The sequence below is a fragment of the Lytechinus pictus genome, chromosome 8 (assembly GCF_037042905.1).
Source record: "Lytechinus pictus isolate F3 Inbred chromosome 8, Lp3.0, whole genome shotgun sequence".
Classification (NCBI taxonomy): Eukaryota; Metazoa; Echinodermata; class Echinoidea; order Temnopleuroida; family Toxopneustidae; genus Lytechinus; species Lytechinus pictus.
In genome coordinates, this window is record NC_087252.1 from 45177 (window position 1) to 73144 (window position 27968).

General features: G+C 38.8%; 1 protein-coding gene across 3 annotated transcripts; it reads right to left on the minus strand.

The window, feature by feature from the left end:
* Window positions 1–1933: 1933 nt before the first annotated feature.
* On the minus strand, window positions 1934–25729 carry LOC129267305 (nonsense-mediated mRNA decay factor SMG9-like). Of its 3 annotated transcripts, none has more exons than XM_064103288.1 (11): window positions 25668–25729; window positions 23503–23742; window positions 18146–18449; window positions 17180–17274; window positions 14421–14533; window positions 13277–13487; window positions 10850–11042; window positions 10025–10132; window positions 8837–8956; window positions 4637–4784; window positions 1934–2965 (listed from the first exon to the last, which is right to left on the minus strand). In XM_064103288.1, exons 2-11 carry the CDS (start codon window positions 23680–23682, stop codon window positions 2887–2889), a joined length of 1551 nt encoding a protein of 516 aa, XP_063959358.1. In that variant the 5' UTR covers window positions 23683–23742; window positions 25668–25729; the 3' UTR covers window positions 1934–2886. The 3 variants fall into 3 exon arrangements, with proteins under 3 accessions (XP_063959358.1, XP_063959357.1, XP_063959359.1); XM_064103287.1 differs by having other exon boundaries at window positions 23488–23742; window positions 25668–25718; XM_064103289.1 differs by lacking the exons at window positions 23503–23742; window positions 25668–25729 and adding an exon at window positions 19341–19411.
* Window positions 25730–27968: the final 2239 nt, after the last annotated feature.

Here is a 27968-nt window from a genome sequence, read left to right on the forward strand (position 1 = left end):
CAGCAAAAGAATCATATTGGCCCGAGTTTTTAGACGAGGGCAATATGGGTCATTTATATTATATTATATTTCTTAAATAAACGTTTTGTCAGGAACTCCCCTCTTGAGATCTCGGCCGTCGACCGAGCCGAAATTTGGCACGAAGGTGTTCTGGGACATAATCTACAAACTTGTATAGTAATTTATTTCATGCAAATTGCTATTAAGTAATTATGCTAATTCATGCGTAATTAGTATACTTTTTCCTCTAACTCCCTATAAATAAAGCGGCAGATATTCTAATTTTTGGTATAGAAAAACTTTGTGGTGTTCTTATCAAGCCTACGTGAAAAAATTGCAATATCATATCAATTTCTGATGTATTACATTGTTTTTAGCAATTTCTTATGTATTTCTTTGTTCTTTGGACCTTTTGTTTTTCATTGTTTTTTGTTGAAATTTGTTGAACTCTTTTGAGACCATTAACAGCATACAACAAATCCATTTAGACCTATAAAACTAAAAAATAATCATACATCTATGATTTTTGGTTGAAAAGAGAATTTGCATTGACTTTGTACAAGAAATCACGTTTTTGGTCTGACATGCACTTTATACAAAATGTTGCATGATTTCGAAAGCGCAAACCCGGGTGTCACAAAATTGGTCTCAAAGTTGCACAAGACTTGGAAAGTTTAAAGTCAGCGAGCGGGGCGATCACAAAATTTTGCACGGCAAAAATATTGTGCGAATCGTTGAGGGGGAGGCCTCCCCCCAGCCTATATAGGGTTAAGACCAGTACAAATGTTGTAGGAGCAAAATGTTGTGTCATCTAAAGAAGGGAAGCACTTATTGGTGTTGTATAATATGTATTTTTCTTTCCAATGTGATGCTTTTATCAGTTTGCTTTATCAATCAAACTCAACTCTATTTCTGTAGATCTGAGCCCAGGCTTAGAACAAAATGCAATTGATCTGATCAACCACAGCTACAGACAGCCAGCAATGTCAACATACATATATAAAATGTATGCTGGTTCAAAATGTTTTCTAGATATAATGTATAAAGAGTCATTTTTCTTGACAATTCAGTATGCCCCTCTTAGTTTACCAAAAGGACATTGTTAAAATTTCCTACAGGAAAATTATGACATTGATGGATTTCCATATAGTTGAGGTTGATCGAATCAATCACATTGTTTTAACCCTTATTAAACTGAGGGGGGGTCAATTTGACCCACCCCCTCGACAAATTTTGCCGATACGCCGCTCACTGACTCTTTACTTTCAAGTCTTGCGCATCTTTTGAGACCAAATTTGCACAACCCGGGTTCACAGTTCCGATATTACGCAATATTTTGTAAGCACTTGTCGGTCCCAAAATTGCTCAAAAACGTGATTACGTGTACAAAGTCAATGCAAATTGTGTTTTTCTTCCAAAAATGTACAATTATTTTTACTTTTGTTGGTTTAGATAGATTTATTTTATGTTATTTATGATCGCAAAAGGGTCCCGGACAAGTTCATAAAAAAAAACAATAAGATACATAGGAAATTAATTATATTACGGCAATTTTTTTGTAGATTTGTGTTACAAATGTAAAAAATATATGTTTACCAAAAATTAGCATTCTACTAGCTATATTAATTGAGTTGAAGGCAAAAAAAAAAAAAATTAGGGCAAATTCCATACACTTATTTGCATAATTAATTAATAAGAAAATATGAGCAATTAATTTTTTGAAAATTTTACGATACAGTCTTGCGGTTTACATCCGGCTCTACATCAACGGCTGAGATCTGAGGGGGGGAGTCAAAGTGACCCCCCCCCCCCCCCCAGTATATGTTGGTCTGAAATAGCCCAGTTAAGAAAGGGTTAAGACAGGACCAAGGTCTTAAAATATGGAACTCAACAAGAAGCACACTTCTCAATATAAACAAACTGTCAACAAGAATTGTAATGATGCTTTGAAGATTTAATTTGTCTAAATACAATTCATAACTGACAAATTTTTTCAACAGAATGCTTTTCATGACATCAGATCACTTGCTTCTAGAAAAGTAAGAACTCACTCTTTGTTTGAAGCTGATCTCAACTGTCATTAATATAACCAGCACACTGCCAAGAGAATGTATATCTGAACTTGGGTTTAAATTAAACCCTGATTTAAAGTTGTGGTTTAACTATAGAGAGCCAATTGGGGCACAAATCCCTAACAGTTACACATCCAATTTATCAACTCTTATGACACCCAAATTGTCTGGAATGATATCTGAACTATTTTGAAGTATTTTTCTTCATTATGAAAGCAAGAGGAAACAAAATGGTAAACATAAGAAACATACAATATAAACAGAATTTTGGAATATTTGGCTCCCCATAATTTTAGCACAGAGGTAGACTGTGACTTCATAATATGGGCCCTTGTATCTTCATACTGAGTTATCTGTGCCCAACCTATAGACAACGGTCTATCTCTTTTCCAAGGCTTTATCATTACATTAACCGCTTCCAGAAAAGTAGAAATTTCCCTTGATTTAGAAGATGATATTACAGATGAAACTATCTGATATAACAAGATCACCGTCTGAACTCTAACAGGTCTCAATTAGAAGCATACTCATACTATCAGTACCAGCAGCCAATATATATACTACTAATGTCTCTCTCTTCTCCATGGCTAATCATCATATGACCCGCTTCCGGTATAGTAAGAGTACCTCATGTTAGAAGCTCATCTCGTATGTGAGACTATCGGGTATAACCAGCTCACTGTCTTCAACTTCAACAGACAGACTCAATTTATCCAAGGTACCTGAAGCCAATCTATGACTTCTTAACTCTCTCATTTGATTGGCTAATGATGACATAACCTGGCAAAGGTCAAAGGTCAAGAAGAGGTTGACCTCAGGTAAGAAGTCGATGGTATTCTGACATTAGACTGGATTTCTTGATATTCTCCCATGTTCTGCTTGCATATTGGTACCTAAAAAAAAACATAAGTTAAAGAACTTTGTGTAAATTGATAAAACGCCATTATGGAACTGAGGGGTGTTTAATAGGTTCCATGACATTTGCTCTGCTGCAAAGTCCACACATTAATGGAATGACCCACTTCAACCCTAAATTTAACACTAAACCTAATATAAAACCCTATTACAACCCTAACCCTATATCTTATACAAACTAAAGCCCAGAGCAATTGTCGCTAGAGCAAATGTCATGGTACTGTTTAATAAAGCGGTTCATAAGAGTGACTTTAAGAACGACTGGTGATCCTTTCTTGTGGTAAATGATATTCATCATTAAATGCTCATTGGTGATTATTTAGCGCAGAAGAAAGTTTCACCAGTCGCTCTTAACTTACAAACAGCCAGAAATGTTATTGCTAGCAGTGGTAACGTTAACTAATTCAAAATACTTTTGAAATCTTGCACTTGCTGTCACAGCTGCCCTGCACGCTCCATAACACTCACCCTATACAGGATGATAGATCATATATATGCTTTTTAAACTGCATTTCCTTTACCCCATACAACCCCATACTAAGTTTTTCTTGCTTCACACTGTCTTTCTTAACCCCATACTATTTTCTTAGCGAGGGTTAATGCCTTAACACCGGACTATCTCAAAGCTCATGAATACTGATGATTTTACCACACAGCTTGTAATTAACCAGCAATTTGACTTCCATGATTGGCTAATGCTAAGCCCCCACATTTGCTTCCCGGTTTTTGTTTCACACTGCATCTCTTTAGCACCGCAATAAGTCGGCTAACACTGCTTTTTAGCAGGGCCAGATAGTACTGTACTATTTACCTTGCTAGCCCACTTTGCTAAAATGTAGTGTGAAACCGAAGTGGGCTAAGCTTAACCCCGGGAAATTGGTGGGCTAAGACCCCCCCCCCCCCCCTCCCCTTAGCCCTACCTAAAATACCAATGTTACGGGGAAAAAATTGAGGTGTGAAAAGCATAATAGTTTGGGAAGATGGTGGAATCAATGTCCAAATTCAATCCAAGCGTACACACAAGTGCATACATCAATGAATATCACGCGGCCATTTACAATAGGCCGGGGCAACTTCGGGGCATTTTTAATCTCGAGCCCTAGCAACTGACCAGCCGATGAAAACAATGCACTAGTGACCCGTACAGCAGGGCGGCATTTAGCATGCCTACAATGCATAATCTGCAAACATCGCATTCATACTTTGTGCTGATTGTCATTATAATCGAGTTCAACCTTTTCGTTATCTGCAAGTTTAAAAATCTTTGTGAAATTTTCCGTGCTGTTTCTGACATTATTTCAGTGTTTCTTATGCTTTGTTTTCATCGCACTGTCAGTGCTATCGTCATTAAGCGGATGTGATGTCACTTGGCCCCATAGATATGTTTACTGGGGTGATATCAAAACCTAGAGTATAACCAATGCAATCTTTGCAGTTGTGATAATGAGATGGTATATTGACCAATCACTAATTCAAATCTACATACCAATAATACGTAATATAAAAGAATAAATGTGGATATGATGTCCATCAGCTTGCTCATTGCATATTCAAGACAGTTAACATAGAACTCTTCACACAAAGTAATGTTTAATTTGAAAATTTTGATTTCAAGCTTACTATTATGAACCTTAATGTTTCTAACTCACCAGTTCTTTTCATTGAGTGATGAATGCGTTAGTAGAGGTCTGCTAGCAGCATACATCTGATTCCTGAAAGCTGTTACTAACCTCTCAGGTTTTGGGTGACCTACGTAGCCAGGGTCAGCAACAATGTCCACAGCAGAGGTCTTGGATTCTTCAATACAAACAAATCAAATCATTGTTAAATCACTTTCTAAACAAGAGACAAACTTTATTTTTCAATAAATAAAAGATTTATCAGGCCCCTGTTGCACAAAAGTTGCCATAAACCTCATCCCAAGATTCTAATCACTGATTGGTAAAAACAACATGTGACGTAGTGCAATTCAGTGTATCATCATCTCAGGGTTTCGACTTGCTGTCAATTTCATACATCAAACCCTGTCATGATAGGGCAGGGCCACAACGAGTTGTGTTGCTACTGACTGCTGGGTCACGTACATACAGCCACCGTCACACTGACCATGCATGTAGCTGATGACAAGTAGCAGGGCAGCTAGTTTGAATTACAAAGTGATCTAGCGAAGCAACCTAGACTAGAATGTATTAGTGGTCCTCAAATAGACAACAGTTTCCCTTGAGCCTAGATTTAGTGTAAGATATATCTTTGTGATAAACAATACGGCATATAAAAAAATATGGACTGCTCTGTAAGTATATGTTGGTGGAAATCATTACTCGGTGCTTTTCATACCCACCCTTCCATGGTTTATTTCCAATTTGTCTATGCCAACTCGTCTACTATTATTTGGTCTACCATCAGTTCGTCCACTCACCACATGGTCTACTTTCATTTAGTCTAATGCCATTCTGTCCAATAACCAGTTGGTCCAATAGCCATTTAGTCAATATACCATTTGGTCTCATTGGATAAGTGTTAATTGGGCAAAATGAATGAAAAGAAGATGGGTATTAGACAAACTGGTGATTAGACAAGGTGATTTTTTGACCAAATGGTTGTTAGACAAAATGTTGATGGACGGAATGACATTAGACTAAATGAAGGTAGACCATGTGGTGAGTAGACGAGTTGGCGGAAGACGAATTGGCAGTTTACCCCCTTCTATTACCCCTCAACCAAGGCCTCAGGGTGATAGAAGGGCTGAAATGAAAGGCACCTTGGCAATGATAATTTACACAGTCATCCTCGTGAGCAGTCAATATTATTACACCATTGCTATGAGTAAGTAACTATCGTTGTAAATGCTAACAGCCAATTAAAGGGGAATCCAACCCAAACAAAAACTTGTTTTTATAAGGAAAAGAAAAATCAGACAAGTTGATAGGTGAAAGTTTGAACAATATTGGACAAACAACAAGAAAGTTATGAAGTTTTACAAGTTGTAAATATTGGTAATCACTATACCCATGGAGACTTCAAATTGGCCGCATATGGGATGTCATAGTGATGTAAGGCAAGGACTACTCTTCCATGTACTCCAATACATATTTTGGCTAAAATGTCATTTTTCCCAAAAGTTTTATTTCAAATTATATTTTTCTTTCATGAGGACATAAAACAATATACTACCCGGGTTATAGTTAGATTACTTCCCCAGGGGAATGGGTACTTAGGAGAAAACCACAAATCCCTGATAATAAAGTACATGGCCTATGGGAAAGTTGTCCATGCCCCTTGTCATAATTGACTTACCCAGTTGCCCATTTGAAATCTACATAGTATTAGTGATCTCAATTTTAAAGCAGCGATAACTTTCTTATTTCTTGTCCGATTTCTTTCAAACTTTCACCATTCTGTTTAATTTATTTTTCTCCTTCCAAACACATCATCTTATGGCCACGGCTGGATTCTCCTTTAACACTGAGGATTTTGAGGAATTTATTATTGCATAGAAAAGTTGCAAAGATAGCTAAAAAAATAGAACTCACATCAATCTGCGGAATAAATGTTACAACCACAAAAAAATTACATTACAAAGCACTACTAGGTCGATCTCCCTTCTGATATTAATTTAGCTGGCAAATATTTTAAAAATTTAAGAATTTACTCTTTTTATTGTTATATATAAGAATGGTAAGAGCAATTACATTCATTTATTTGGTCATTTTCTCTTTAAGGATAGTCATAGCATAGTGTCGTGTTGGGATCGTTAATTATGATATAGAAGGGAAGCGTAATGAAGAAACTTGGAGAAAGTTATACAGTTCAAATCACTGGGTGTTTAATCATCAGTTACAGTTCGAAGTACATGAAGATTCAGATATCATAGGAGACGATGAATATAAAATAATTTCGAAGTATAAGATTGAGATTCGGAGTGAAGTTAAATTAATATTCAATGGACGTCTAAGTCTTGAAGTCAGTCAGTCTCTGTGGATGAGTGTTGGTCTAGTATTCTATCGTTGTATTCCATCTCTAATAATCAAGAAGTCCTTATTTATATCCTTTAGTTTTGGGGGTGTAACAATTTAAGGTGGGAATGATCTCTAAACTTGATCTGATTGGTCTACAGGTAACTGTCTATCAAACTTTCTCTGGTATAAGGGGTGTGGTGATGCTCTGTGCAAGTGACTGGGGCTGGAAGTGTGAGTCATACTTCTTAGCACTTAAGTTCCTTGAAGTTAGCTGACGTCACTGAGGGTTGGTATTTTTATGGTCAAGGTTTAGGAGTTAAATGGTATTGGGGGTTTGGGATTCTTAGTTGACATTGGGGGAGTTTGTAAACAAGTGAAGGTGAAAGACTGAAAGGATAACAGGAAGTTAAATACATACTACATAACAATAGAATGATTAAGAACATTCCAGAATGTCTCACTAAAGCTTTGTTCTTTAAGGCTGAGGAATTTTGTTATTTCTGAATAGAGACTGCATACAATAGAGATTCCTTGTGGTAGTGGAAATGAACAATAGGATTAGCTATGTTGTTAATTTCACTGAGGTCATTCAAGAATGTTCTAAAATAAGACTGCTACAGAAAGGAGAATGTTCCTTTTGTAGACAATACTAGGAGCTTCCAGAATAGTGAATAATTTGTATATTAGCTGGCAGTTTCTTCAAGGAGATCATCATTTCAGATCACATCATATCCGATCAGAACTCAGAGTTTCACGCCAGACTTTATGTCAGAGCAGATTTTTTTTTCCACCAGGAATATTTATCTTCTGTGGAATTATTTGCACGCCATCAATGAACTGTTTGCAGTTACTTGGAGAGAGGAATTCTCAGTTCTCATCGAGATCGTCAACCTGTTTTAATGAAAGCTTTTCAACCCATGGATTGCTGAAATTGACTGTTAATCATCATCAACATCGTCTTCACAGACATTTCAACTTGTTACAGTGACTCTTGTTATTCATCATGCTTCAACATCAATTTAATCATCGCCAGTATTGTGGACATTAATTAAAGGAACCTTTGCCAGCCAATCTGGATATTATCATTTGGAATAAATTCAGATCTGTCACTTCAAGAGATGTAAGATAAATATTTATTTATGTTCTGTTAGTTTATGATTGTTATATTTCCTGTAATAAAAAAAAAAGGAAATCAAATTTATTTATTTATTTATTTATTGATATATTCATATTCCACAATCATCAAAGTACATTTATAATAAATCATTTTAACACTGAAAAAATGCATAACACACAGGATTGAAACGTAGCAATGAAATGAAAAAAGTGGAGGGGCCTACTAAAAAGCAAAGCTTGTAAAATGTAGACCCCCTATCAAAATTTTATACAAGGGTAATATGATATAAGTAGAAAACCAAATTTTTATTGTTATTTGTTGCAGTATCGTAACATTATCTTACCGTACTTTACTTGCTCAAAGATATTAACTAAACTAGAATTTTTTATCTAACTTAACTACCTTATAGTTACCAACTTAACAATGGATAAATTAACTTTGAAAATGATTTAATTGCCTAACTAATCAGACATGATCACCATTTGCTATGGCTGGGATTCGAACCCACAACCTGTTTCAAAGTCCAGAGACTGATCCAATGACCACAACATGCCACGCACAAGGTGTGTGGCTCAGTGGTCAAGTCACTGGACTTTGAACCAAAAAGGTCTGGGGTTCAAATCCCACCACAACACTCGGTTCCTTTGGCAAGGCGTTGATCTACATTTACCACTCTCCACCCAGGTGTCATAAATGGGTACCCAGTAGCGGCAAGAAACATTAGTATTATCGTTACACATATCATCAGGGAACAAAACAAGCATTAAACTTACCCTTTTCATCTCTGTTTTTGTTTGAGTCCAATCTTGGAAGCAAGAATAGATTGAGATCTAAAGGGAGAGTCTTGGAGCTAAGGCAAGGCATGACTGAACTCCTGGCAAGGGATGAACAACCTTAAAAATATAGAACAAATAGATCAGTAGAAATAAAACGTATCCATGTAACACAGACTGTAGGGGCTGTGAAACATTTTGCTGTTAAAAAAAAAATACCAGTTATGGTAACGATCTCAAAATGAGTCTGAACAGAATCCATTGAAATTACCACCAGTGTTCGTAATTATGTATAAAGAAATTTAGGCCAAATAGCTCTGGAAGAAAATGCATAATTGAGAAATGAGCAAAATAACACGGAATTCCATCAAACTTCAGGTATTTTTGAAGCAATGTTTATGTCAATACACTGTCCCATATATGCTAGTGGTAGTGATCATCAGAATTATTGATTTTGAGCTAAGATTTCATGATTTTACAACGATAAGTTTACATTGGTATCCCAGATCTAGATGTATGATAATATTTTGACAATAAACCATTAGACCATTAGATGTGTATGTCTGACCATCTATATGTTGGACCCTTATTGAGTTAAATTGTGACTGTTTTCTAGTCATCTATCCATCCATTCATCCATAAGTAATCCTTCCATCCATCCGTCCATCAATCCATCTATCCATCCGTCCAGCTATCCATCCATGCATCCATCCATCCAATCATTCGTCCATCCATCCAACCATCCATCCAATATACATATCACCATGAGTATCATACCTGTATATTTGAGTTTAGATGTCATCATGAGAGAGTGGATGGCCTGTTGCATAGCATTGACAGTGATGGGTTGAAAACATTCTAAATATCTTACTTTCTAGAATCTACCTATCTATCTGTCTATCCATCCATCCATCCATCTATTCATTCATCCATCCATTCATCTATCTAATAATGTATTCCCATGAGAATATCATACCTGTGTATTTGAGTTTAGATGTCATCATGAGAGAGTGAATGGCCTGTTGCATAGCATTGACAGTGATGGGTTGAAAACATTCTAAATATCTATCGATCTATCTTACTATCTACTTATCTATCTATATATTTATCTATCTATTTATCCATCCATCTATTCATTCATCCATCCATTCATCTATCTAATAATGTATTCCCATGAGAATATCATACCTGTGTATTTGAGTTTAGATGTCATCATGAGAGAGTGAATGGCCTGTTGCATAGCATTGACAGTGATGGGTTGAAAACACTCACGACTCGCTTTATTCTGCACAAATACTGAGAAAGATAAAAACAAGATCATTTTCATTCAAACAATGGCATAGTAGTAACACATACTTTAAAGTTTGAAACAATCACTCCTTTGTTTTAAATTTACAGTGACTTCCTGTCCATTCCCACATTATATGTGAACTTTTGGCTTTTACAACTGAATGTTTTTAATACTCTTCCTACTTAATGAAATATAGTATGAAAATATATTTCTCTCACTCTGAAATCAGTAAACAATGATTTAATGAGAAGTCTTTATAATCAATTTTGTCATGCCACAGTAGATCTAAACATGTACATGACTCTACCTCTGTGGAATCAATAACTCTGTGTAATAGGAGCTGAATGACCACACTGAAGATAACCAGTATGTGGATAAAGACCCAACATAGACTTGGTATTTATTCATTTATTTATTTCAGTTTTCTTTCACCAGGGTAGCTCCTTCAATTGCGTAAACTAATTTACAAGAGGGCCCTGGGATGCCATCTTATTTTGTCCATTTCTTGTTATTTAAATTTTTTTTTTTACCAGAATCATTTAACATTTTTACTTGTACATACAAAAACTTGGGTAATATTTTTATTGGATTCTGTTCAAACTAAGTTTACATTGTCTCCATAACTGACATCTATGTATAAAGCAATTATTCATAGTTATTTGTGTCTTTACTATTGGCAAACATTATTTTTCATTGTCCACTGCTTAGATAAGAGCTCATACCTATATTTGGGACGAAGTCCTCTGGGTCATCCAGATTACTGTTCTCTGATTGGTTGCTTGGTGGGGGCGGGGTCGCTGGCTTGAGCATCTCTGCTCGTTTGATGAATTCTATGATGTTGATATCACTAAACCAATCTTCAACCACCATTACAACATGACATACAGTCAGGAGAAATGCTGCAATGTACAGGGACTGAATAGAGAAGAAAAATCAAATGATAATAAGAACAATAACTTCTGAAGATTTCCATGGCAAAGAATAATAATAGGCATTTGTATAGTGCCATCTAGCTAGAAACAATCTATTCCAAGGCACATCATCCCATCTTTAGCTCGAGCTGCCTTTCAGCGCCTGTGAATTTAAGGAATTAATCCTGCCGGGTACCCATTCACTTCACCTGGGTTAAGTGCAGCACAGTGTGGATAAATTTCTTGCTGAAGGAATGAATGTATTTATAGACTTCATGTTACACAAGGTTTTTCTTTTGGGGGCTCATGTGTGGTCCTAAAAAGGACTACCCAAGTTAGACATTTCAGCAAGTATGTCCTTGTCAGTGTCCCAGCAAAATTACCCTGGTTGTATCATGTTATTCTCGATAGTTGATATTGAAGACTATTGACAATATGTGATGAGGAGAATTCAGGCCTGCCAACATTTGAAAATGAAAAAAAGGAATTCTAATCGCGCAGCACAAATTTTTTTGCTCGATATCAGGTGTCTCCCTTCCTTTTTTTTAAATTAAGACATGTTTAGCATTTTCATATTTGAGAAATTACAAGTGTTGACAAACTATATTACTCTTACAACCACACAAACACTCATACACCACCACACAAATACAAACATGTATATGGGTTTATTTATCTTTAATCTTAAATGGAAAAATTGAGTGCTCCTCTTTTTAGTTGATAAAAAATCTTTAAAATGGGGTAACTCCTGGGGGCAATGTGGTCTAGTGGTTAAGACTCTTGTCTTTCAATCTGAGGGACATGGGTTCAATTCCCAGTCATGGCGTGTTTTCCTTCAGCAAGAAATTTACCCACATTGTGCTGCACTCAACCCAGGTGAGGTTATTGGCTTCAGGCAGGAAGTAATTCCTCAAAAAGCTTTGAGCACCTGAATCTGTAGACAAGCTTAGCCAGGGTAATATAGGAGGGCCTTGAGCACCTTACATGGTGGATACGTGTGCTATACAAAGCCTATATTGATATCATTATGATAAACAAGGCAAAAGCGATTTTGTGTCTCACTTATGAAAATAACCAGAAATATCGCGATTTGCAAGGGCACGCAACAGAATTGTATCGAAACTTCATTGTGAAATGACTGGGATGGAATAACACTTGTCATACCAGTCTTGCACAAAAACTTTAATGTTGACCTCAAAATGAACTTTGACCATACCATGTGACCTCCCAACACAATAGCATGCAGGTCCCCTAAGTACATCTACCATCCAAGTTTGGTTGAAAAGTGATTTATGGTTGCAGAGATATGTGTCATAAGGGAGTCTTGCACGGAAAATTTAACATTGACCTGAAAATGACCTTTGACCTTAACATGTGACCTCCAACTGCAGCATGACATGCAGGTATCATAACTACATTGACAATCCAAGTTTTGGTGAAAAGTGACTTGCGGTTGCGGAGTTAGGTGTCATAAGAGAATCTTGCATGTAAACTTAAACGTTGACCTGAAAATGACCTTTGACCTTACCATGAGACCTCCGAATGCAGCAAAACATAAGGGTCGCCTAAGTACATCTACCATCCAAGTTTGGTTGAAAAGTGACTTACAGTTGCAGAGTTAGGTGTCATAAGAGAGTCTTGCATGTAAACTTAAACGTTGACCTGAAAATGATCTTTGACCTTACCATGTGACCTCCGACTGCAGCATAACATGCAGGTCCCCCCAGTCCATCTACCATCCAAGTTTGGTTGAAAAGTGACTTACAGTTGCAGGGTTAGGTGTCATAAGAGAGTCTTGCATGTAAACTTTAACGTTGACCTGAAAATGAGCTTTGACCTAACCGTTTGACCTCCGACTGCAGCATAACATGCAGGTCCCCAAAGTCCATCTACCATCCAAGTTTGGTTGATAAGTGACGTACGATTGGAGAGTTAGGTGTCATAAGAGAGTCTTGCATGTAAACTTTAACGTTGACCTGAAAATGACCTTTGACCTTACCATGTGACCTCCGACTGCAGCATAACATGCAGGTCCCCCCAGTCCATCTACCATCAAAGTTTGGTTGAAAAGTGACTTACAGTTGTGGAGTTATGTGTCATAAGGTTTGTGACGGACGGACGACAGACGACGGACGGCATTTGGATCCCTTAGTCTTGCCTTCACCTCTGGTGGGCGAGACAATAAGGAGTAGATGACAAGCCTGACAATTGTGAATGAAAACCACAGGCTTTGCCTACCTGCATCTCTGCATAATTCTCAGCTGATGAATATTCAGGAGGGATGGTTTGTTTATCAGGTCCAAGAAGACGATCCATGATTGAAGAGCTAAGGATTGGTTGAGTGTCTAAGAGAATGATACGTTCTTCACTGATGAACATCTCCATACCGGTAGTCTGATGTAAGGCTTGCTCTCCGTTGGATGAGGTCTGGGGCTTGAAGATGAAGGAGCTGAGAAAATAAATGAAACAGCAGCACTAATATGTTGCAAAGTAGTGGTTGATTCACTTCACACTCATTCCAAGGTACATGGTTTGAATCAGTATTTTTCAAAGAAATGCAATGGGACGACACATAAAACTGAAAATGTAGAAATCATTATTTTGAATGAAAGCATCAGCATTCCTCTCAATTTTCAGTGCTAAATACTGAAAAGTAGTAAGACTTTGCAGTTCTTGAAAACCCATTCATTATAAATGAGCTTTCAAAGTCATCTTAGCATCACAGCTGATCATATCAAACACATGCCCACTTGTAATATCCTGTGTCTTATCAGTCCATTCACAATGTTTTCTGCATAATATACATACAATACATGAATTACTGTCTTGACAAATCAGTGTGTTCAACATTGTGTGCACTTCCTAAATGAAATATCAAGGATTTCCATTGTTGAGATTGGTGAAAGGGCCTGCCAACATTTAAAAATTAAAAAAAAGGAGTCCTAATCGCATGACACAGATTTTTCTGCTCGATGTCATGTGTGCCTCCCTAACTTTTTTTTAATCAAGACGTGTTAAGCATTCTTAGCATTCTTACATTGAGAAATAACAAATTACAGAAAAAAACTATATTACTCTTACACCCATACACACAACCATACACCACCACACAAATACATAAATGGTTTGATTTATTTTTAATAAAAAATAAATGGAAAAAAGGGAGGGCTCCTCTTTTTGGTTGATAAAATTTTTTTTTAATGGGGTAATTCCTTAAAAAAAGTATTTGGCAGGCCTTAGTCAATAATATTTTTTTGTAAAATGAGAGAAAATCATTCTTTATAGTCTCCAGTCACTATGTACCCCCCCCCCTCCCCTTGAAATCTTGCACCAAAAAAATGTTACATAATATCTCGCGCTACAGAAGTAATATTGCTCTTACCTGTGAGGATCTGTATGTTTATTACCAGCTAGGAGAGACATGAGAGTTGACTTGCCACAACCTTGAACACCTAGGACACCTATCACTAGGAAATCAGTCTGCTCAAGAAGGTACTATAGATCATTAAGGAATCAAAACAAACCAAATTTAATAGAATTATTATCTTTGCTTTAATTAAAATATAAAAGAACAGTTAGTACTACAATCTTTTAATATAAACAGGGATCTGCACTATTTAATATTTTCAAACAGATATAGGGCAGCATACAACCATTCACAATGATCACAATCATCACCATCGTCATCACCATTACAATCATCACCCTTCACAATCATCACCATCATCATCACAATCACAATCACCATCATCATCATCATAATCATCACCATCATCATCATCATAATCATCACCATCATCATCACCATCATCACCATCATCATCATCCCTATCACCATCATCGCTATCACCATCATCATCATCACTATCACCATCATCATCATCATCATCACCATCATCACCATCATCATCATCGCTATCATCATCACCATCATCACCATCATCATCATCGCTATCACCATCATTATCATCACTATCACCATCATCATCATCATCATCACTATCACCATCATCATCACCATCATCATCATCACCAACATCATCACCATCATCATCACCATCATCATCATCATCATCACCGTCACCATCACCATCATCATCACCATCATCACCATCATCATCATCACCACCGCCATCACCATCATCATCTCTCTTTCTCTCCTGTGTTCTTCCTCCACTAAGGTCGGAGATCAACGGCACCGTTGGAAGTGCCGCAATTCATTGAAGGCTTTAAGTTGCAATCATGAAGAAGTATTGAGTAAGTTTTGACGAGTTGTGTGGAGGTTGCGCAAGAAGTATAGAATAAGCGTATGTAATTGGGCTTTTGTGTTGTTACTGATACGCCCAGGAGGTAAAAACGGACCGACTCTACAAAAAGAGCAGGGGTAGATTCAAAGCATGGTCCAAACTGCTTGGTGTTGGGATTAGCCTTAACGCGCTGGATAAGGTCCTGTCGGACAGATGCTAGGGCTGGACAGGTAGCAACCAGATGTTCCACATCCTCGCAGGCTGACATGCAGACGACAGCAATCATCAGGTGCTTTGCCAATCTTGGCGAGCCTGGCTTGGGTCAGATAGACTTGGCAAGAGATCTGAGCACGGATGGTGATGGCTGACCGCAGACTTGGATTGGCAATGTGCCCAGGGTACAGATCCTTCGCCTTTGGTTTAGGGGTTCTAGTCCAAAAGGACAAGAATGTCTTGTTGGTAAGGGCGTTATGCTGTCTGGCCTCGGACACCTGAATCACTGCCGACTGAACCACTCACTTCCATAGATGGTAGTTAGGGGGATTCCTTACAAGTTCATCAAGTGGGGGAAGGCTGAGTTGTTGGGAGTGCAGCACGCCATTCTTGTACGGATTTGGTGTTGGCACAGATACCATGAAGAAGAATCCTTCCTTCTATCCTGTCCATGTCGGTGCTCAAGATCTGTCCCAGGAGTTGGAGCTTTTCCTGGGTGACCAACAGGCTAATTGGGGTTATGTCAGTGAGAAGATATACTGCTTCGTCAGCTGATGTTGTTGGTAGACCCAGAATCCGCTTAAATAGGTGAATCTGTGCTTTATCTAGGCGATTCAACATTGCCCTTGAAAAGGGAATGCTAGAGCAGCCGAAGATCATCCTGGGAACACAAAAAAGTTTTCCACAGTTTTGCAGCGACATGGGGAACTACCCTTGCTCCTAGTGGTGAGGTTCCCACAAGGGCATAAAATTATCTGTATCCCTTTGTGATCGCATCGGCAGCGTAGTCATACTGAAGATGCCAAGGTGCTTGTGTGAGGAGACCTGTGCAATCGGTTCACCATTGATCTGCCAAGAGTTGCCACTGTTCTGAAGATCTTGATTAAGCACAATGATTGCACTCTTGGAGGGGTTGATCTTGTATTTCCACTCCTGGGTGTGATTAACTGTGACATTCAACATCTGTTGCAGTTCCATGGGCTCATTGCTAAGAAGTGCAATGTCATCCGCGAAGGCTATGACCCCAACGTATAGGTTGCCAACTGAGCAGCCAAGATGACACTCCCTCAGACACTTAATAAGGTCGTTGATGTAGAGAGTGAACAGCATGGGGGAAAGCACTCCCCCCTGCCTTACTCCTTGGAGAACAGGAAAGGAGGGACCAACTTCATGCTTCCAGAATACCTTGCTTGAGCAACTGTTGTAAAATTCAGTAATGGTATCCAGCAGCACTGTAGGTGGATGAGTCGCTGCTATCTTCGAAAGGAGACCATCTTGCCAGACCCTGTCGAATGCTTTCATCACCACCACCACCATCATCTTCATCCACCATCATCATCACCATCACCATCATCGTAGTCATCTTCCTCCTCCTCCTCCACCTCATAAAGCTCTTTATAAGTTACAAGCGACTTTACAATGACTGGTGACCCTTTTATACAAACAAATTTTCATTGGTGTTGATTTAGATCATATATACTTATTTTTCATGTTCATAAAGTCACATGTAACTTACAAACAGCTTTATTATTATTATGGTAAATTTGCCATGCAATGGTAATTACCATGGTTCGCTGATCACCAACCAATCAAAATCAAGGATTCCGTGCAAGTTATCATTGGATGGCAAAGTTACCATAATGGTAACTTTTATGCAATTTTTAGGGCCTTGGTCTCTTACCTCAGATCCCACATCAACCCATTGGAATGCATTATCAATCAGCTTGATAGGCTGGGACATCATAGTGGGTGATGCTAACCTCTTATGAATCGGAACTATTTAAAGAAAAACAAAACATAAAGCAGATCTCAAAGACAATGAAAATGAATACTCAACTCTTATGGATTGAAACTATTTAGAGAAAACAACAGATAAAGCAGACCTCAAAGACAATGGAAATGAATGCTCAACTCTTATAGATTGGAACTATTATCAGAAGAAATAAAAAGATGTACTCTACTTTAAAGGGCACACCAAACAGAACCTCATTAGCCAAACCTCAACTTCTCAACTACTCATACCTAGCCAGGATCATTCCCCATAATGCAATATTCTGAGTAGTGTAGTCTTGTAAAATAAACCCACTTGAATGGTAACACACTAATTCACAACTCCATACATTCATATTGCAGTAATCAATAATAACATTAACCATATTTCTAATGTGCACTCCAAGGAATACTCAAGGCACCTGACAATTTTGAATAAATTTAAAATAATAAACAGTAAATTTGAAAAATATCAAATCATACAAAAAGTCATTAACAGAAATTACACTGTAATTCATAGGAAGAGGGGGTTTATTAGGATACATTTATTAATGGACATTATGAGACATAAGATAGGTTTTCAAGTTCAATTATGTTACCATTATAGCTAGAGGTATCTCTAATCTTAAACACATTTTAGTTTCTCCATACAGGTAGAATAAATCCATAGTGTGAAATTTTAGTGTATTTTTTTAAAAATATTTTGTACTATGCTTTGTATTCTGATGTTTTGTGATTTTCTTCTGTAATGGTGTCTTTGACATCTTTTTATGTACGAATGTTGAAATAAACTTATGAACTTAGTGTGAAGACCAACATGTTGATCAAAGTTTCAATCAGGGTCTGTGCCTGTAGACTATTCAATGTCCCGACTCACCCTCTATAGAAATACCAGGCATCTGACCTCCTGTCACTCTCTGGCTTGGTGAATAAAGCCTCCCAGTAGGGGTGCTACTCCGCCCCCTTGGGTCCCCTTCACTCCCCTGCTTCACCTTTGCTACCGGTACTGGCTTTGGTGTAACAGGGGTAGTAGTATGGGATGGTGAACCGGTGGATGGAAGGGGTTGGCTATGGGTGGGTGTGTCCTCTCTATCCCTCACTTTGATTTTAATCTGGGGTCCTGGGGACGCAGCTCGAGAAGGTCGACTAGAACGTTCAGAACCACTGGCTTTGTCAATGTCCTGCATTTTGGTAAAACATGGATTGATATTCATTCTTAACTCTTTCTTTTCTTTGTGGCAATTATCTTCAAGTCTAAATTGATAACATTATCAAAGTATATAAAAATTAATTAGGTAATAAATGTAAAGTTGATACAAAACAACTGTGTATTGTAAAATGTGAGCAAATAAAATTCCACAAATGAATGGAATGATGGTTCTACTTCACTCTAAAACATTCAAATAATCAGTTTTCTCAAGAACCTACAGACAATTTTTTTTTTTTTTTATCAAGATAAAGATCACAAATTTGTTCAAAGATACATACCAAGCTGAATATTTTGCAAAATGAATCATTCTAAATCTACATAATGTGTCATTTTACTCCCTTTAAGAAATGAGAGCTTCATAATATCAGTATATGGATGGCCTACAATAATTTGTTACATAAAAAAATACTAATTTGGGATGGATTTCTAAGAGCAAATGCAACCATTTTTACATGCATTAAGTCAATTATAGTTTCTATAACCATTCAATATATCAGAATGAATAAGATTCTCCATATCTAAAATGAGGAGATCGTTATGTTCATAAAGTATATATTCTTATTGACTCATTTGGTTGAGTACTATTACCATGCTTATTTCAAAACCAGTAGTATGGACTCAAAGAACAGAGCTACAGACGGGAGGGGACAGATAAGCAGTACGCCATCCCGCCCCCCTCACCTCATCATAGTTCCTTTTTTTTCAAGTAGTGTGAAAAAATAGATTAAAAATAATAGAGTAAAGAAGATAGTTCTGGTGGTGTCACAGTTATGTAATTGAGTGAAACGAAATGTCATGTCTTGCTGTGTTGCCCCCCCCCCCCCCCCGAAATACCCTAGAGCTGCTCCTGTCTGTACTGTACCTTATTGTCAAGTCCTGCTACCTTTGATAAGATCATAGGAGGAGGTTTATGACCACTACCACCACCACCACCTTCACCATTGCCCCCCCCCCCAATCAATTTTACCTGAAATGATACTGATAACAATATACAATAGTATCGTTCTACCTTATTTGACATATTGTAATGTTGCCTAGGGAAACACTTTCAAGTATTATCTTGATAAACTGAGAGTATTGCAGAAAAGGGCAATACGACTTATAACAAATTCTAATTATAGACATCCAAGTACTCTGTTATTTCTTTGTCTGAAAATGCTACCACTAAGTGAACTTGTGTCATTCAATTGTGCATTGTTCATGTTCAAACTACAATCAATGCCTCAAGAATGTACCTTTAAACAAAATTTTCTTCAGAATTCACAAATACATAATTATAATACACGTCAGAGGGATCTTATTCGTCAGGGTTGCGAGAATAAATGTCACTCTGACCTCCTTTCATATATCCTGTATTAAAGAGTGGAACAATTTACCTGTTGATATAACAAAATACTAAAACTCTTTTCATGTTCAAAAGATTATCCAAAACTTGCTTTCTTAACAGATCATGATTATCTTCCGTCAATATGTATTTTAAGTTGATTTATTTGCATTTAAGTTGATGACCTACTCATTAATGTTTAGTATGTGCATATGTGGGTGGATGTGGTTGTGGGTGTGTGGATGTTCGTATATATTGTGTTTGTAACAGTTTTTTCATTCAATTTTTAGCATCTTAACCTTAATATATATATTTTTCTCTCTCCTTTTGTATCTTGTAGATTAGTATATTCTATGTTTTATGTTAATAATCATAAGTATTCCAGGGCCCCACTCACAAGCTTTGCTTTTAAAGGGGTCCTAAAACCAATCCATCTATGCTATAATTCAATTGATGCATGTTTATGTACTCATTTACGTTGTATGTATTTCTATTTTGATTATGATGTGATGTTTTTGGTTTTGAATAAATAAACTTGAAACTTAAACACACACACACACAGAACTACCCTGGTGCCGCTCCTGTCTGTACTGTACCTTATTGTCAAGTCCTGCTACCTTTCATAAGATCATTGGTGGAGGTTTACAACCACCAACCTCTCTGTTGCCCCCCCCCCCCACACACAGAACTACCCTGGTGCCGCACCTGTCTGTACTGTACCTTATTGTCAAGTCCTGCTACCTTTGATAAGATCATTGGTGGAGGTTTACAACCACCAACCTCTCTGTTGCCCCCCCCCCCACACACAGAACTACCCTGGTGCCGATCCTGTCTGTACTGTACCTTATTGTCAAGTCCTGCTACCTTTGATAAGATCATTGGAGGAGGTTTACAACCACCAACCTCTCTGTTGCCCCCCCCCCCCACACACAGAACTACCCTGGTGCCGCTCCTGTCTGTACTGTACCTTATTGTCAAGTCCTGCTACCTTTGATAAGATCATTGGTGGAGGTTTACTACCACCAACCTCTCTGTTGCCCCCCCCCCCCCACACACAGAACTACCCTGGTGCCGATCCTGTCTGTACTGTACCTTATTGTCAAGTCCTGCTACCTTTCATCAGATCATTGGTGGAGGTTTACTACCACCAACCTCTCTGTTGCCCCCCCCCCCCCCCCACACACAGAACTACCCTGGTGCCGATCCTGTCTGTACTGTACCTTATTGTCAAGTCCTGCTACCTTTGATAAGATCATTGGTGGAGGTTTACTACCACCAACCTCTCTGTTGCCCCCCCCCCACACACAGAACTACCCTGGTGCCGATCCTGTCTGTACTGTACCTTATTGTCAAGTCCTGCTACCTTTCATAAGATCAATGGAGGTTTACTACCACCAACCTCTCTGTTGCCCCCCCCCCTACACACACACAGAACTACCCTGGTGCCGCACCTGTCTGTACTGTACCTCATTGTCAAGTCCTGCTACCTTTGATAAGATCACTGGTGGAGGTTTACGACCACCAACCTCTCTGTTGCCCCCCCCCCCCACACAGAACTACCCTGGTGCCGCACCTGTCTGTACTGTACCTCATTGTCAAGTCCTGCTACCTTTGATAAGATCACTGGTGGAGGTTTACGACCACCAACCTCTCTGTTGCCCCCCCCCCCCCACACAGAACTACCCTGGTGCCGCACCTGTCTGTACTGTACCTCATTGTCAAGTCGTGCTACCTTTGATAAGATCACTGGTGGAGGTTTACGACCACCAACCTCTCTGTTGCCCCCCCCCCCCCCACACAGAACTACCCTGGTGCCGCACCTGTCTGTACTGTACCTCATTGTCAAGTCCTGCTACCTTTGATAAGATCACTGGTGGAGGTTTACGACCACCAACCTCTCTGTTGCCCCCCCCCCCCACACAGAACTACCCTGGTGCCGCACCTGTCTGTACTGTACCTCATTGTCAAGTCGTGCTACCTTTGATAAGATCACTGGTGGAGGTTTACGACCACCAACCTCTCTGTTGCCCCCCCCCCCCCACACAGAACTACCCTGGTGCCGCACCTGTCTGTACTGTACCTCATTGTCAAGTCGTGCTACCTTTGATAAGATCACTGGTGGAGGTTTACGACCACCAACCTCTCTGTTGCCCCCCCCCCCCCCTACACACGCACAGAACTACCCTGGTGCCGATCCTGTCTGTACTGTACCTTATTGTCAAGTCCTGCTACCTTTGATAAGATCACTGGTGGAGGTTTACGACCACCAACCTCTCTGTTGCCCCCCCCCACACACAGAACTACCCTGGTGCCGCTCCTGTCTGTACTGTACCTTATTGTCAAGTCCTGTTACCTTTGATAAGATCAATGGAGGTTTACTACCACCAACCTCTCTGTTGCCCCCCCCCCCCCAACACACAGAACTACCCTGGTGCCGCTCCTGTCTGTACTGTACCTTATTGTCAAGTCCTGCTACCTTTGATAAGATCATTGGTGGAGGTTTACGACCACCAACCTCTCTGTTGCCCCCCCCCCCCCACACACAGAACTACCCTGGTGCCGCACCTGTCTGTACTGTACCTCATTGTCAAGTCGTGCTACCTTTGATAAGATCACTGGTGGAGGTTTACGACCACCAACCTCTCTGTTGCCCCCCCCCCCCACACACAGAACTACCCTGGTGCCGCACCTGTCTGTACTGTACCTCATTGTCAAGTCCTGCTACCTTTGATAAGATCACTGGTGGAGGTTTACGACCACCAACCTCTCTGTTGCCCCCCCCCCCCACACACAGAACTACCCTGGTGCCGCTCCTGTCTGTACTGTACCTTATTGTCAAGTCCTGCTACCTTTCATAAGATCAATGGAGGTTTACTACCACCAACCTCTCTGTTGCCCCCCCCCCCCCCACACACAGAACTACCCTGGTGCCGCACCTGTCTGTACTGTACCTTATTGTCAAGTCCTGCTACCTTTCATAAGATCAATGGAGGTTTACTACCACCAACCTCTCTGTTGCCCCCCCCCCCCCCCACACACAGAACTACCCTGGTGCCGCACCTGTCTGTACTGTACCTTATTGTCAAGTCCTGCTACCTTTGATAAGATCATTGGTGGAGGTTTACGACCACCAACCTCTCTGTTGCCCCCCCCCCCCCACACACAGAACTACCCTGGTGCTGCTCCTGTCTGTACTGTACCTTATTGTCAAGTCCTGCTACCTTTGATAAGATCACTGGTGGAGGTTTACGACCACCAACCTCTCTGTTGCCCCCCCCCCCCCCCACACACAGAACTACCCTGGTGCCGCACCTGTCTGTACTGTACCTCATTGTCAAGTTGTGCTACCTTTGATAAGATCACTGGTGGAGGTTTACGACCACCAACCTCTCTGTTGCCCCCCCCCCCCCCACACAGAACTACCCTGGTGCTGCTCCTGTCTGTACTGTACCTTATTGTCAAGTCCTGCTACCTTTGATAAGATCATTGGTGGAGGTTTACGACCACCAACCTCTCTGTTGCCCCCCCCCCCACACACAGAACTACCCTGGTGCTGCTCCTGTCTGTACTGTACCTCATTGTCAAGTCCTGCTACCTTTGATAAGATCATTGGAGGAGGTTTACTACCACCAACCTCTCCGTTGCCCCCCCCCCCCACACACACAGAACTACCCTGGTGCCGCACCTGTCTGTACTGTACCTTATTGTCAAGTCCTGCTACCTTTGATAAGATCATTGGTGGAGGTTTACGACCACCACCACCACCCCCTTCACTGTTTCCTCTCTCACGTGGAGGTTTCTTTCTGCGTCTCCGCCCACTGCCTGGCACTCCAGCATTGGCCCCGCCCCCTCCACGCCCTCCTGTTCCTGGGGAATCCATTCCTCTGTTAATCAACTGGGATATTCTTCAGTTCTCCGTCTCCTCTTGTTCTCTGTCAATCTATTAAAAAGGAAAGACATTAAGTAGTAATTTGCTTGCAGATGTTGATAATAAATTCGTGTTTGATAACTTATTTTATTTTGTCTTATAAGCTGCATGTTCCATGGCACTTTCCAATAATAATATGCTCGCGTTCGTATCGTGACGCTCATCAAGTTCTATCGATGCGCTGCCGATCGACAGCTCTACTCACGGTAAACCTCGCGCATGGGTACCTTGAGAACTAGCCATCGACGATCACCCACAATACACCACACCTCATCATTCGATCGAAGGAGTGGACGAGATTGAAATTCGGCAAATCAGACCCATATTTCCGTTAGAAAATACATCAATTGTTAATACAAAACTATGTTATATGATATTTTAGAGATAATTTGGTAAAAGTTGGATTTTTCGCCTTGTTTTTGCAATCTTGTTCTATGTATTGCTCTGTGAAATTGAATTGCGGAAGTCTTACGGTACGAATTTGTTTTAGAACGCAGTAATATGTGCGTCCGGAATCATAATAGTGTCCGGTGATACAATACGTGACTATAGGATGGGGGATCGGGTGTCCGGACACTTTATATTTTTGAAGCCTTCTTTTTTGTCTTAAGATTACACTAAAAATCACTCTAGGCGACACCCCAATACTTACCCGTGCTAATAAACTGGGACTCCACTCACGCGCATTTGGGCCGCCCTAGCTTAGAACTAAGCTTTGTTTTACTAAAAAATAAATCTTGTAATGATTCAATAAATGTTACTTAATAAATTAGTACTGTTAAATCGGTACTCACCGGTTCTTTTCTTGAATTTTCTGGCAATTTCCCACGCTTCTGGCTTCAATTCTGCGGCTGTTCCTGTCGCGGTAGACAGCTACATATGCAACTTTATTTATAAATAGAGCGCCCCTTACGATAGTTGTTAAGAACGCGGCCAAATTGTTAGGTTTTTTGCACTGTGTCCAAGGCGTTTTTATTTTGTTTGATTTTTTATTTTTAATAAATATTTTGTTAAATAGCGATTTTTACTTCAAATATTAAATTCATATCACAAAATATTTTTAATTGTAGAAATATATATAATATCATGCAATTATTCATTCTATATATATTTTATAATAAAATTTATAATTGTTGCGGTCTTTAAAAAAGGATAGTCGATTGATCAGGTGATGACCACACGTATCACGTGATCTGAAAATCAGCTTCATACCGCTTTGATCGCACTCGACGGTGACCGGACTGACTGCCAAAAAAAGATCGAAAAATGACTCAAATGTAAGTTTCCCTTTATTTTATTAATATTAAATTCAAATCAGGAATAGGAATATATTTAATGGGCAATCTTTTAATAAATGATAAACAAACGAGGACAAAACTCATATTTTGGGAGTAATATCATACTTGGGTGCAGGAAACAGTACGTTTAGAAGTTCTAACCCGTTTTTAACGCATTGTCGCCTATGAGGTCCATACATGTTAATGTTTGGACCTCATTGGTCTAGGTCTAGGAGTGCTAAAAATATGAATTCAATAGTTGTAATCATCTTCTATTTTGTTCTCTATAATATTTTCTAAAATTTTTTACTAAAATTTGATGAAACTTCGCTTGTAATTTTTTCCAAACGACTTTCTAAAATTGATCGTCCGGACACACAACCTGTCCGGACACACAACAACTGGGTATAGGCCTAACCGTATACCACTTTGTCTTTTAAAATTAGTTTTCACGATTTCACAAACACAAAATTTAGGACACGGGACTGAAGCAATTTAATTACACTCCCGGTCTGTCTTCACCTCCCATAACAGACACGAGCTCGGCGAGTTTCTGACAATTTACTTATATTATAAACGTATATACCTTTTTCTTGTTTTAAAAATATATAAATACCGATACAGAATGACGATTTCTAGCATGAAACTTCCGAAACTTACAAGATAATTTTCTGCTATCGAATCGGCATTGCACTTAGCACCAACGTAGAGGGCACTCGACCAATTTTGAAGCAGCTCGCTCAGATCAGCTGCACCATTGAAGGAAGTTGTAAAAATAGCAGAAAAAAGGTTCGACAAAAATCCATTAAATATTAAGAAAGTTATCAGAATTTGTACTTTTGGATTTTTGATGTCATAAAAAAGCAGCTGCCCCATGTTATGTAATATAAAATTTATATATAGGTTCGTGATGACTTATTTTCTTTTTAGGAGCGCGTGAGTGCGAAATGACTTGCTGAAGATGAAATAAAAACCTTTTCAATTTTCTGAGAAAATTACATTTCATTGATATTTTACCATACGATATGTAGGAAAGCTGCCACATATGACATCACAAATCAAATAATTAGAATTATAAGGACTCTTTTTATTCTTTGATGGATTTTTCTTCAACCAATATTTATTTTATTTTTTTTTTGCTATTTTTACAATTAACTTTTTGGCAGGTTAAAGTTCCCGTTTAACAGATCAGTGAGTGATTACTTCTTCTAAGACAGGTCTACTTTTATATTCTTTCTTCTTACATCCCCTATCCTTTTTCTTCTTCATCTTCTCCTTTTATCTTCATATTTTCAACTTTCTCTCTTTTTTCATCTCTAAGCTCCTTTTCCTCCTTTACATTCTCATCAACCTCCTTCTTTCTAATTCTCTTTTCTGTCTTTATCATCTTTCTCTCCTTGGTAACAAGTCTTTCACAGAATCATTCCTACGAGTTGATGGTGCTTTATAATGTAAATCTTTCACAGAATCATTCCTACGAGTTGATGGTGCTTTATAATGTAAATCTTTCACAGAATCATTCCTACGAGCTGATGGTGCTTTATAATGTAAATCTTTCACAGAATCATTCCTACGAGTTGATGGTGCTCTATAATGTAAATCTTTCACAGAATCATTCCTACGAGTTGATGGTGCTTTATAATGTAAATCTTTCACAGAATCATTCCTACGAGTTGATGGTGCTTTATAATGTAAATCTTTCACAGAATCATTCCTACGAGTTGATGGTGCTCTATAATGTAAATCTTTCACAGAATCATTCCTACGAGTTGATGGTGCTTTATAATGTAAATCTTTCACAGAATCATTCCTACGAGTTGATGGTGCTCTATAATGTAAATCTTTCACAGAATCATTCCTACGAGTTGATGGTGCTTTATAATGTAAATCTTTCACAGAATCATTCCTACGAGCTGATGGTGCTTTATAATGTAAATCTTTCACAGAATCATTCCTACGAGTTGATGGTGCTCTATAATGTAAATCTTTCACAGAATCATTCCTACGAGCTGATGGTGCTTTATAATGTAAATCTTTCACAGAATCATTCCTACGAGTTGATGGTGCTTTATAATGTAAATCTTTCACAGAATCATTCCTACGAGTTGATGGTGCTCTATAATGTAAATCTTTCACAGAACCATTCCTACGAGCGGATGGTGCTTTATAATGTAAATCTTTCACAGAACCATTCCTACGAGCTGATGGTGCTTTATAATGTAAATCTTTCACAGAACCATTCCTACGAGCTGATGGTGCTTTATAATGTAAATCTTTCACAGAATCATTCCTACGAGTTGATGGTGCTTTATAATGTAAATCTTTCACAGAATCATTCCTACGAGTTGATGGTGCTTTATAATGTAAATCTTTCACAGAATCATTCCTACGAGTTGATGGTGCTTTATAATGTAAATCTTTCACAGAACCATTCCTACGAGCTGATGGTGCTTTATAATGTAAATCTTTCACAGAATCATTCCTACGAGCTGATGGTGCTTTATAATGTAAATCTTTCACAGAATCATTCCTACGAGTTGATGGTTATAATGTAAATCTTTCACAGAATCATTCCTACGAGCTGATGGTGCTTTATAATGTAAATCTTTCACAGAATCATTCCTACGAGTTGATGGTGCTTTATAATGTAAATCTTTCACAGAATCATTCCTACGAGTTGATGGTGCTTTATAATGTAAATCTTTCACAGAATCATTCCTACGAGCTGATGGTGCTTTATAATGTAAATCTTTCACAGAATCATTCCTACGAGTTGATGGTGCTTTATAATGTAAATCTTTCACAGAATCATTCCTACGAGTTGATGGTGCTTTATAATGTAAATCTTTCACAGAATCATTCCTACGAGCTGATGGTGCTTTATAATGTAAATCTTTCACAGAATCATTCCTACGAGCTGATGGTGCTTTATAATGTAAATCTTTCACAGAATCATTCCTA